Source organism: Bidens hawaiensis, unplaced genomic scaffold (genome assembly GCF_021521415.1).
Source record: "Bidens hawaiensis isolate Kalapana, Puna unplaced genomic scaffold, B.hawaiensis_p1.1 tig00419441_1, whole genome shotgun sequence".
In the NCBI taxonomy this organism is placed as follows: domain Eukaryota; kingdom Viridiplantae; phylum Streptophyta; class Magnoliopsida; order Asterales; family Asteraceae; genus Bidens; species Bidens hawaiensis.
Window position 1 is genome coordinate 357,943 of NW_027504862.1, and position 13,836 is coordinate 371,778.

Here is a 13,836-nt window from a genome sequence, read left to right on the forward strand (position 1 = left end):
TACTTCTTCCCCCATTTATGCGGTGAATACCGGCACATTAGTGTGGGAAGTTCATAAGTATAAAGGTAAGGCTATCAACACATTGTGAAAGGAGAATCATTTCCATTAGAAGTGGCTCTAGGCCTTTTCTTTACAAGTTTGGAATTGATCTACATATAACATTTGCGTAATTGAGCTCCATTCCATGTTCTTGGGATGGGAGTGCCATCGAGCCTTTCGAGCCGGTATGCGCCCTTTCCCAGGACTTCTTTGATAATGTATGGCCCTTCCCAGACCGGGGCCAGCTTTCCTGGGCGTTCTTGGTTCGAAGCCTCGTTGTTACGCAGTATGTAGTCTCCTTCCTTGAAGTTGCAGAGTTTTACCCGCGTGTTATAGTACTTTTGCATTTGTCGCTTGTAGTTCTCTTCACGCACTGCGGCTAAGTCTCTGCGTTCCTCGGTTAGCATAAGATCTAACCGTCTTTCCGCATCATTGTCTTCTGGCTGAATCAAGACCCTTGGTGAGGGTAAACCAATTTCGACCGGGACCATGGCTTCAGTGCCATAAGTGAGACTGAACGGGGTTTCTCCCGTACTGGCCTTCTTCAGCGTTCTGTTTGCCCAAAGGACGTGCGGAAGCTCGTCCACCCAGCCGGATCTGTGTTCCAAGAGTCTTTTCTTTATGCCTTTGACGATGCTCTTATTTGCTCTTTCCACCTCACCATTACCTTGCGGGTGTGCCACTGAGGTAAAGGTGTGGGTGATTTGAAGTTCTTTCAGCCACTGTTGTAGCTTCTTGTCAGCAAAGTTGGTGCCGTTATCGCTCACCAAATTCTGTGGAAGTCCAAAATGACAAATAATAAATTCCCAAATAAATTTTTTGATATGTTTCGCGGTTGTTTGGGCTAAGAGTTTTGCTTCTATCCACTTGGTGAAGTAGTCGATGGCTACCACTAGGAACTGAACATTTCCTGCTGCTGTAGGAAATGGGCCTGTCACATTGATGGCCCACTTCTGAAATGGCCATGAAAAGGTGACTGGAACAAGTTCATTCTTCGGGCGGTGCGTGTTGGGTGCGTAGAGCTGGCAAGACCTGCATTTTCTGATGTATGCCAGCGCATCCGTATGCATCCCCGGCCAAAAGTATCCCGCGTTGTTTAGCTTAGCTACAACAGCGCGGGGACCTGCGTGTACTCCACAGATGCCTTCGTGTACTTCCCTTAGGAGGTAGTCAGCATCTTGGTTGTCCACGCATCTCAAGAGTGGGCCAAGAAAGTTACGTCTGTAAAGGATGTCATCGATGAGTTGATAAATCAGTGCTTTACAGCGTAGTTTTCTTGCCTGTGCTTTTGACTCTGGTAGTGTGCCTGCCGCAATGTATTTTATTATTGGTGTCATCCATGTTTCCGTGCCGGTTTGGATGACACAAATTTCCTTGTGCGAGACCGAAGGTGTCTCGAGGAGTTCAATGCGGATATCCTTTCCTAAGTGGGTGAAGGCTAATGATGCAAGCTTGCTTAACGCATCCGCAGATTTGTTTTCACTTCGCTTGACGTGTATGACTTTGCAGTCGTTGAAATCGCGCATAAGGGATTTTGCTTGTGCGAGGTACAGGGCCATTGTGTCGTTCACGGCCGTGTACGTCCCGTTGATTTGATTGGCTACTAACATGGAATCCACGTGGGCTTCCAAGTTTTTCACTCCCATCTTACGCGCAATTCTCAGCCCAGCCAAGAATGCCTCATACTCGGCTTCGTTATTCGTACTTGGAAAGTCCAGTCGAATAGCGTAAGTGTATTCTTGGCCTGCTGGGTTGGTTAGTTTCAGCCCTGCGCCTGAACCCTCGTTACTGGCTGCTCCATCAGTGTAGAGTCGCCAGACATCATTGATGTCTTGTGCTGGAGAGGGTTGAGCCTCTTCCTGGCACTCTTTTTCCCGCGATGCAGGTACTTCCGCAATAAAGTCGGCCAAAACCTGGCCTTTTATGGCTGGTCTTGGCTTATACTTTATCGCGTACTCCCCCAACTCAATTGCCCATTTGGCTAGGCGTCCCGATAACTCGGGTTTGCCTAGAACGTTTGCGAGTTTGAAGTTGGAGAGAATGGTGATTGGGTGACCCTGGAAATATCGTCTTAACCTGCGTGAAGCGTGTATAAGTGCTAAGACTAATTTTTCGAGGGTAGAGTACCAGGTTTCTACGTCTGTTAGGATACGGCTGACATAATAGATTGGCATCTGGATGCCTTTTCGCTCTACTAGCAGGACTGCCCCGGTTGCTCTATCTGTTGCGGAAAGGTTTCTAAGTAATGGGTCATTACGGGTTCGAGTTGACACATGCCATACTTTATAAAATGAGTAAAGTGATAACTAAAGCAGCCACATTATTAATGTGTAGATTCAACAACAAAAACACCATCCAATCCAAATGTGAAAAATCTCTGTTTAAGATATATTGTTGTGTTTCATGTGCTAATTAATTTTTATCTCAATTGATTTTGAGTTTAAGTTGATTCGTCTATGCTAGCAACCGTGGCGCGTTGAGTGGTGTTCTTAGACACGATTTCTTATACGGAGTGATGTATCTATATATTCGGTTAGAGATAGTAACCCGACTATTTGTTTCGGTGGTGAATGTGTATCCAAAACGAACCGTTTTTCCCTATGACAACTGGATGATGGAAATAGGTTTTTGGCTGCCCAGCCCGTACAGTGAGTCAAACCGTCAGTAACGGTTTTAACCGAAACCAGACCGTTGAAAGATAAAAGCTAACTGAACCGAACAATAAGTTCAAAAACACAGTTTGCTTGCTGGTTCGATTCGTTAATTTTTAACGACCATGATTTTTTATTTTCGTGAACAAGTTCAATTTCTTAATGAACGAACACGGACAAGATTTTCCGTTCGGTTAGCGTTCATGAACAAGTTTAATGCTGAACGGACGAACATGAACAAAGCTTCGTCTGGTTCGATTCGTTTACAGCTCTAAACCAAACCATTCATTAAGGTTTTGAAACCGGCCTACTGAAAATTCAGAAAAGCCAACTGCAAAACCGAACTGATTATGGGATTTGAAAGTTTCATGGTTCTACACAAAAACATGAATGCAGCTGTTGACTTTAGAGAAGTCCTAATTTAAAGGTTTCATTATTTCATAGTTTGTTAAATTTTTTATTCTGTTAAATCAATGAATTATCACAAAAATGGCCACACTTTAAATGGACAAGAACTAAACTGTTCTTATTTTTGAGTTATTATTTAAAACACACATTCATATAATAAGCGACTGTCTATATTCAAATTTCGGCTCAATTGTAAACGGGCGAGTGGTTCAGTTTGTATACAAGCACAAGCAAAGGAAAGCTCACTCAATTTTTTTTAACACCGGTTATAGTTATATGTGTGTTAAATTTATTATTTTTTCTGTTATTGATAGTTTAATAACAATTACATTTTAGGGATTAAATTGTAGTTATTATATGAGTAAAATAGTAAATGGTCAAAGTGCAAGATCATGTGTTATAAAAATGAAATATCCGAACAAATAATTGTAACATTGTTTAGCACATTTAAATAATACACAACTTGCATCATACAAATAATAAGCAAACATCAAAATAAATAATGCTACATCATAACTACAGTACTGCTAAAGCATCATCAAGACGGTTACAAGTTACAAGAAGTTTCTTGCATCAAACGTAGAAGGCCTAGATATCTGGAAGCCGGAGGTCACTGTTATGCATTTTGGTTTGACCTGAGAAGAGAAGAATAATAATGTGATTCCATTTCCTTGAGACTGGCAGCAGCATCTTCACCGATTCTAGCCAGCATCTTATCAGTCTTCTCAGCCTGCTGGTTTAGCTCAGCGGTTCTCTTATCTACATGGTCATTCAATGATGCGAATCCAGAAAATATAGCCGTCTGCTTTAGCTCTGATACTAGTTTTAACAAAGAATCTGCTGCTTGTACCTGTTGTTTATCAACTTATATATTATTTTCCACCAATCGGCGCTTGTCATACCATAAAAGTTTAATTCTGGTATTGGGCCATGGGTGTAAACAAGCCGAGTCGTCGACTCGTTTAACTTACAAGATCTAGAGCTCGGCTCGTGGATAGTTTTACAAGATTGAGCTCGGCTAGGGCTCGGCCCTTATAATATTTATTAATATATATACAGTTATAATTAAAATTATATTTTTATTAGTTATAATTCTTATATATAAAATAATATATATTAAACAGACTAATTTTCAATTTTTCAATAAGGCAAGGGATTGCTTATTAAACAGTCTAATTTTCAAGATCAGGCTCCGATTAGAACCGATCTCAAGTAGCTCACAAGCGGTTCGTTTACAGCCCCATATTGGGCTAATCATGTAATATGGGAAGAAAAAGATTATGAGTAGATAAAAAAGTCTCTTAAAGCGCATTACGATGCCTACAAGTTACAACATGTTACATCATTTCATTTTTTTAAATTAATATATCCTAATATGGGAAAAACAAGTGTTTATATCAATCCAACCCAAACCATTTTAACTAGTACTTAAAGCTTACATGCTTCGAGTCAACGGTCAAACCCATTTTGACCGATAACCACGGCATCAAAGAGTTTTCAAAATCAGTATTCAGTATACCAGATAAAGTGTGCCAAAAATACAGTGTAAATACTTAAATATAATTATTAAAATTATTTGAAATAATATTTTATTTTGTCCAAGTAAAAGGTTTTAAAAGATGAGCAACTTTCAACCAATTTGACATGTTCGTTTTAGCTTTTTAAGTAATTAACACTATTGAGCCCATTCATAAGTAAATGGGTCAAAAGTGTCCCGTAGCTGAACCTATAAACTACCTCTTAAGCCTGACTAAAGTCATATATATCGTTCCATTAGCCATCAAATTTATGTTTTCAGTAAGAACCGGCTCAGACAGTTGAAAAAAATACAAACAATACCAAATATGGGTCAGTTAGCCGTAAACCAGGCCTAATAATAAAAATACCCTGTATTGGTTTGTATTTTCTTTCCTCAAAACAATTAAACTGATTTTGTTTCTTATTGTGTCACTCACTTTCTCATTTCTTTGCACAAATGATTGGTCTCACACATGATATTTTCTTCGAATTGAAGTACTGCAAGTTAATTACTTATTTTTTCAGCCTATTCTAGATAACAAGATAATATTGATGTTCTCCAATACTTAAAATTAACTTTGATGATATTTGCATCTGATTTATGATTGAATATCAACTTCTCTTAATGCATTATGTTAGTTTAGGATGAACAAGACTGTGCAAATAAACAAATCAGGAATTCTATGAGTGGTATTTAAAATTTATGATCTTCGGTTAGGTTCGTTTCGGTTAATTCGGTTATGGCTTAACCAAACCATCAGTTCAGTTAAGACGGTTAATTCGGTTATTTGCTCACCTCTACTGTCAAGTGAGGCAAGTATGACAATAGCAATATATGTGCCCTTTTGCAATCAGCCCATATATATGTTATGGGATACATTTATACACCGCTAAAGCTACTGTAGACACCACCATTCATGTTATGCAATACTCGTGCACTGTGCGGTTTTTGTAAGTGGTGGTGCAGATAGAATTTTATCGGTGTACAAATCATTTCCCATAAGTATATCTCTACATGTTTCTAGGAATATGAGATGTCTAAAATCATATGGAGAGAACATGCAGTTAATTACGCTAAAAACAATAAAAATCATTTTTCAATCAGAATCAAATCCTACCGGGCTAACAGTTTCTTCTCAGTATTTCGTTTTGCAATTCAAGTAATATACAGTTGCAAAAACAATAACCTGACTTTGTAGATAATTCACTAGTGCCCGCATCTTAAGAACGCAAAAAAGAACTAACAAGAAAGTGACACGCACACCGAGAAAACACAAGTATATCATTATCACTATCTGTTTATGTCATTAACCTCGATATAAATTGACCAAATACCCTTGTTAAGTAAAAAAAAACAATGTATACTTTATTTAACAGTGGTATTTTGGTCAAATTATATAAACTTTAACAGCAGAACTGGACAGTGTTAGTAAACTAGAATAAAATGACAAGTTTTTGAAAACCACATACTCTTTTTGGCAAAATATCCAAAACCTAATCAAAACAGATAATCTGACCAAACCCCATGAACCAACACAGCAGTTAACCCTCTATTTATACTAGAACAATAAGTTGTTCTCTAAGTTAATTCTACTCCTATATATCAGGGAACATATAATAAAAAATCTCCTTAATTGTCTCTACATCTCCAGCCGATCTTCCTTTTCTGTTGTGTTAATCTCAAACAACAACTTTCTCATGTGACCTGTTTCAGCTCTCAACTTCTTGGTTCACACGTAATTAACACATTCACATGTAAACATTAAGATCACACCCTACAAAGGTTTCAATATGCATTATCTCAGTCAAATTGCCGAATATTTCTTTTGCTTATTTGCCCTAGGAGCCCCCTGTAGATGTTGATTGATTACAGGTAAACTAACACTTGTACATGTTTGTTCTTTTATTTTAGTCCAGACAGAAAATGATTGTGATGTATGAATCTAAAAGCACCTGTGCACAAATATATGATAAACGAGTTAATCCTATGCCCGAGTTAAAACAACAAGTAACAAGTCAAGCTTGAGCTGTAGATCGAAACAAGTTGATGTCAAAACCTTCTAAGTCAAAACAAGCCTAGCTAAAGACTAGTCAAACTTGGCTCGCCCCCACCCCTAATTTTGATGGGTTAAATGAAAGATTTAATCAAATGTCTACTTTATTATTTCTAATTACTATGTTATTTATTTAATTTAAATGAGTTAAACAATAAAAAAGAAATCTTTTTTTTTTTTGTTTTTTAAGATATCATCATCGTCAATTAAAAATATAATAACGTGATCACCAAGTTTCCATTGATCACAAAGTTTCCATTTAATTGGTGTTGGCCATAGGTTATCGATTGAGAAATATCAAAGGTTTGGTGGTGGCATCTATTAGGACCGAACAAATGTCGTGTGATGCCGCTTCAGTGGTGATTGTTGACATTTTGTAATAATGCATTTTATTCGTATAATTGGTTTACTTTATTTATATATATATATATATATATATATATATATATATATATATATATATTACTTCTTACACACACACTAATAATATACATATAGTGGAAAATGATCCAACACAATAATAATTTATCATAAATTGTATATGTGACGCTCTTAAGCCTTTGATTTCAAAAACACGCCAACCCTAAAATCACAATTATGCGCTCTGTCGTCGTCCTGTTAATGTCTATTGTCTCGACCATCGTCTACCGTCGTGAGCATCATCCTTTTCCGTCACGGCCATCGATCACTTTCTGATCATTGTTCTTAGGTTTGTGTATTTCAGTCAGTTGATTAATTAATCAGCTGAAACTGAAATTACTGAAGTCAATTGATTGATTAACATTGAAATTAATCCAATTAATCATCAGTTTATCTAGACAAACATATCTGGATATTCAATCGAATTAACTTTTGATAGAGCATAACGTGTTTTTAATCTTGAAAGTATTAGGTTTGAAGCTTGAACGTTTTAGGTTTTAACCTTGAAAATATCATGTTTCAACCTTGTAAGTTTTAATGGTTTGGAATTTAACTTGAACGTTTTTGTTTTTTTAACCTTGAATGTATCCGCGCACCTAATATACGTTAAACAATTATTATACATTAACACAGCTTATATATGGTATCTCGAATTGACACGGCATATTTATCATAAAGGAGTAGACAAGTTCACTTTAATTTGTGACATCAACTCATACAACCTAACATCTTACCAAGACAAACCCAAATTTTATGAAACAAACCAATACAATACAACGCATTTACTTATCAGACAAGACTTGAAAAACAATACTTCGCTTAACAATCTTAACAACGTCAAATTGACCGTTTTAACCTTATACCATTCGTTAAGGAATAATAATAATAATAAGGATAAAACTGTAATCACACAAATGGGACACGGAGAGTTGAGAACAAATCGTCAAACTGTAACAGCTAGTACAGTCCAAAGCAGCGTACAACTTTTTCAACACAACGTACAGGTCAAGATCCTCTCAACCCCTATGTAAACTAACCAGTAACCACCACAGTTTGCGTGTTAACAACACACTTTCAAAATGGACCCACACAACCACAACCACCACCACCACCACCACCACCACCGTCACGACGAACCACCCTACCCACCACCACCGCACGGAGAACCACTGTACCCACCACCACTTCCTGTCATCATCCACCACCATCAGCCACCGTACCCACCTCCACCACTCGTTGAGGTCTACCCTCCACCACCACCACCTCCGTACACGGCAGATTACCACCACCCACCACCACCGCAACCAACCCACCACCACCATACCCCGCATATCCCTTCGATCATCAACCACCACCATACTGATCACCACAAAAAACAAGAAAAATACACGGATAATAAACCAACAGTTAGGGTTTACTGCAAGGCGAAACCCGATTATGCTCTGACGATTCGTGACGGGAAAGTGATTTTGGCACCGTCTAATCCGTCTGATCCTCATCAGGTAAATAATATTATTATTATTATCATTAAGATTATATGATTTGGTTTTAATTAATTAATTTGTTGAAATTATAATATGAAACAAGCAGCATTGGATTAAAGATGAGAAGTTTAGCACACGAGTGAAGGATGAACAGGGTTATCCGTCGTTTGCTTTGGTTAATAAAGCTACTGGTCAAGCCATCAAACACTCCATCGGTGCAACCTATCCTGTATGTCATTATATCAATCCTTATTCTTATACTTTTGAACCTGTTTCATGTGTATAAAACTCCTATGATTAAATATTCATGCAAATTGACACCCGAACACAGCCAGCCCGCTTAGCCGAACGTGTTCGAACCTAAACTGACCCGTTTAGGCTCCGTCTAAATCTAAACCTGTGAATTCCGTATTAGGTTCGTGTCGTGTTGGCCCGTTGGAACTTCACACGCCTGAAAAAAGCATTATGTTTCTCTGGTATTGCTAATCTAGTATGATTAGGGTGTTCATAATCATCTTTTTGGTTTACAGTTTATTCGGTTTAGTTATTGGTTTCGACTGAATAAACCATACAATTTAAAAAATAAAAAGAATTTACCGTCATGGTGATATTGGATTGGATTGGGCAAAAGATGTAGTTGGCTAAATGATAAACTTAAATAACGATATTCGGTTTATTTGGGTTCAAACCGAATTCAGATAGCTGAAACCAAAATCGAAAACCCAATTCCGTTTCGACCGAAAAACCGACTATGTTATCGATTCTTTTATAAACTCATTTGATTTTCAGTTTAGGGGGTTTGAACTTTGATGCTTGATTATAATAAAATATTAGTAATTTGATATTTTGACCCACTTCTTACTGCCGTATTTATGTTAATGCACTTCCCAATGATACGTAAACAAGGTATTTCTGGTCCTTTATAGATACAATAGATACAGAGAAGATATAGCATAGATATTTTGAATTCATCATTTATCACTTGGGGTAGGAACTATAGTATTTTATTGCTACAAGTATGGATTATTAAAAAGAATAAGACATGTATTTGGATATTTCCCTTGAACTCCGCAATATTTTTGATTTGGCATCACCGGCGATTACTAGCGATTCCGGCTTCATGCAGGCGAGTTGCAGCCTGCAATCCGAACTGAGGACGGGTTTTTGGAGTTAGCTCACCCTCGCGGGATCGCGACCCTTTGTCCCGGCCATTGTAGCACGTGTGTCGCCCAGGGCATAAGGGGCATGATGACTTGACGTCATCCTCACCTTCCTCCGGCTTATCACCGGCAGTCTGTTCAGGGTTCCAAACTCAACGATGGCAACTAAACACGAGGGTTGCGCTCGTTGCGGGACTTAACCCAACACCTTACGGCACGAGCTGACGACAGCCATGCACCACCTAAAGGGTCAACACAACTACTGTTTGACAAATTGATAAAACTTTTATTTCACTTTCAATGAAAAGTGTTATATTAAGCTGTGGTGACAACTGACATGTTAAGCACTTTGCATCATCATATATCCTTCGGTTGTATATTATATGTGCTGTGTTGGTGAAGTTGTAATTTCTTTCCTCAGGTTCAGCTGACAGAATACAACCCTGATAAGCTTGATGAATCTGTTCTTTGGACCGAAAGCAAGGACTTAGGGGACGGTTATCGGGCTGTAAGAATGGTCAATAATATCCGACTCAATGTTGATGCGTTTAATGGTGACAAAAATCATGGTGGCGTGCGTGACGGTACAAAAATTGTTTTGTGGGAATGGAAGAAAGACGGTAATCAGAGGTGGAACATGGTTCCTTACTGTAAGTATCTCAACTCAAAACTTTACTTGATTATCATATTCTTTAATAATAATTTGCATTTAAGTTTTGACCTTCTGTTATATAATATTCTTCATTTTGTTCTCATCAACATGTCAAATGATATGTGCAGGATATACATGTATTGTGGGATTTTAATGTCGTGTATAACCTCCTCATCGTGTTGGTGTTTGTGAACGATCATGTGTTTGAATAAGTTAAGACTGTTGAGAAACTACGGGTATAGTTATGTGGTTATTGGTTAGTGTATTTATTGATCACTAAAATGCATTTCTTATAGCATTGCTTCTTATACATGATATATTGATGTATCTAAGTTATTGTTGATCGAATGAAAGTTAAATACGTGTGAAAATGAGGTTGTCAGGTTGTTGGATTGAAAGTGATGAACCCGAACATGACGTGAACATATTCGTGTTGAAGATATCAAGAGTAATACATTTAAAACAATGTAACTTGGACATGACCAATGTGCCAAAATTATAGATTCTTATTTACTTTAATTGAAACTAAACATCATCTGAACCAAGATGTAACAAATCTACAGAGTGAACACAAAACTTATAAAAATTAAACTAGATGATACATCAACGTGAGATAACAACTGAAGACCATAACTTTCTGCTAGAGAATGGGTACCTGGTACCGAAAATGCCCATACCGATTTCCTAAAATTTTTGGTTCAGTTACATGTATTGAAGGCAAAATTCGGGAATACCGTTACTGAAAACTCAAAATGTGGTACTGGTTCGATGTCAGTATCGAATCGGTACAAGTACCTGTTTTGCTCATCCCTACTTTCTGTCGGCCTTTTATACTCCAAAGTTCCAAGCTAGCCCCTTAAGTTTCAGAAATCGCAACGCTAGCTCTCAAATATTCAAATGTTAGCAACTGCAGCCCCTCAAGCTTCTACTAAAGACAACTCAGATCTGAAACTTAAAGCTAACCAAATTAACTCACACAACAAAATGTTTGCTTAAATATTGCTTGTTTGTAACATTCTGTTACAAGTAAACATCTCTACTAAATTAAATTCTTTACCTCATCATGACTAACATGTAACTTATTAAATACCTGCGAACGTGTGTGAAAAAGATGATTAGTTGCTACAGACAAATCTGGTTTATTATCACATTTTAGATTCAGGTAAGCCATGTTTATTTCAATTCTTACAATGTTCACATAATTTCACAGTAGTAGAACACATTGCTTGGTATGATGCCTCAACAGTCTTTGACTACATACTGTTTATTCAATATGTTTGTATCTCTAAAAGGTGAAACGAAGAAATACTACTAGTTTTCTAAAATAAGGAATGCTAGACAAAACAGACTCGATTTCGAAGATGTGCAATTGATGTCTCTTTGTAAAGCCGATTGCCCTTTGTAGTTTTAGACGTGTGTAGTTAATGGATACAATTTAAGGAACAATAAAAAATTTGAATATTGTTCAATCAAGTTTTCTGTTTTATTAAAGTTACCTAAACCTTTTGTCTTCAAGGCGATGAAGCTCGAGCTTGGTCACATGTTTAGTCATGTCGCTAGTAAACATAAAAGTCATGATTCATGATTCATGAATAGGGTGAAGCAATGTGTTGTTATACCTTTTTAATTTTAGTAAATTGTAAAGTTATGGACCGTGAGTTAAATACTTAAATACGTATATATGCTTGTGAAATGTTATTAGGGGGTTGCATACTTATGCAGAGAGTCGTTTACGTGCAAAAAGAGATAAATCACGCAAACAACAAAAATAAGGCCGCTATTGTGCACTACACACTAAAACAAACAATATCCAAGACCAATAAAGACAATTGGAATACATATAATTTGTAAAATTACCAGTCAAATATGCACGAAAGAAATGTACATATGCACTATATATGAACAAAAATTCTGACTCCTAAGACAAATGAAAAAACTAGACATTTGCTAAATCCGAAACACCATACATACGTTTGATTAACAAAATTAGAAATTGAAATTAGAATTAATCATTCTAAAATCCTATTTGATTGGTAGTTGGATGATATTAGAATCGGAAAATTTTCTAAACTTTTTCCCATGTGTGATGGAATCGTAAACATTCCACTAGAATGTTCAATAATTGCCAAAAGACCCCCACATATCACCATCAAAATATTACAAAAGCAAAATATTATCACCTATCATTACTGAAGAAACACTAAGTGAACCCTGGGCAGATTATAGATAATCTGGGGGTTAAGTAATGTTTCCCACGAGGTTGAGGTCTTGCTGAGAAGGTTGTTCTTCAGGGGACCTGCAAAACAGACACCGTAAGCTCGTCACTGAGAAGGGGGGGTTCCTCCTTGTGACCACCCTCCGGCGTGAGAATCAGACTAGATTGCTCTGAATATAAGTGTATATTAAGAGATTGCTAGATAAGAGAGATATCTGATGATGTCCTTACCATTCCAAGGTGTTGGAGTATTTATAGCCGAAGGTAGGTTTCCTAGAAGGTACAGCCGGCTGAATAGTATTCATGTTCCACCAACAGTGGACTACGCACAGGCCATGCTGGTTGGTGGATAGGCTACGGCCAACAGTAACAAGGTCGGCTGTACACTGTTCCTTGACTGCCGGCTACGCACTGTTCCACCAACTGTAGGCTGCGCACGTCCCATCGTAAGGGTTGGTGATTAGGCAGCGGCTAATAGTGACAAACAGTACTAGAGGGTGCTCCTCCTCGTATTGTTGTCGGTGAGCTGTCACCCTGTGATAGGTTCATGGGCTGTTCTGGTCAAATTGTCTGTTCTGCCCATACCTTATTAGGTATAGTACAAAAGATCTTCCAGAAGCATACGGACTGGCTCATTTAGGCGGGAGTATTCCTGCCTTGCTCATTCCTTCATGTGACTACTGAAGTAGCTAGTGCCTTGTGCGTGTAGCCTTGCTGTTAGTGCGGGTAGCCTTCCCTGATGGCTTGTATCCGCAACTGCGGGAACAGGCGGGGTACTTCACCATTGGGAGGCTTTCCCTGCGGGTACAGCTGGCGTTCTGCGCGTAAGGTTCTCTGAGCGTGGTGGGTCCCGCTGGAGCAGTTGGTTGTTGCGCAGACGTCCCTGTTCAAGGTGAGTCTTGCGGGTCCAACTGGGCTCTGCTGGGACCTACCTCTTCAAGTCCCCCCAGTCCAATGTTCTTCTCATGAATTATTAATAAGTGAGGTGAACTTTTGGACTTAGCAAGGGGTTTTGAAAAGGGGTTTAGTTTTTAGGTTTTCCGTGGTGATTCTTCCCGCGGTTTTCCTGATGTCACGCAGAAATTCCCGACTTTCCTGCTTGATCTTTGGGTATGATGCGGGTAGCTCTGTAACCTCCTCGCAAGTCAGGAGCGTTGAGTCCCACTTGTGTGGATTCTCCATGAGGTTTTGGTAGTTTTTAACATAGTGATCAATTACGTTAAAACCACCAATTC

General features: G+C 38.2%; 1 protein-coding gene across 1 annotated transcript; it reads left to right on the forward strand.

Annotated features, from left to right (window-relative positions):
• The first annotated feature begins 8,163 nt into the window (after window positions 1-8,163).
• LOC143608845 (ricin B-like lectin R40G3) lies at window positions 8,164-10,718 on the forward strand. Its single transcript, XM_077083770.1, has 4 exons — window positions 8,164-8,592; window positions 8,681-8,803; window positions 10,156-10,384; window positions 10,515-10,718. Coding segments are annotated over exons 1-4 (777 nt in total). The 5' UTR covers window positions 8,164-8,169; the 3' UTR covers window positions 10,517-10,718.
• The last annotated feature ends 3,118 nt before the right edge of the window (window positions 10,719-13,836 follow it).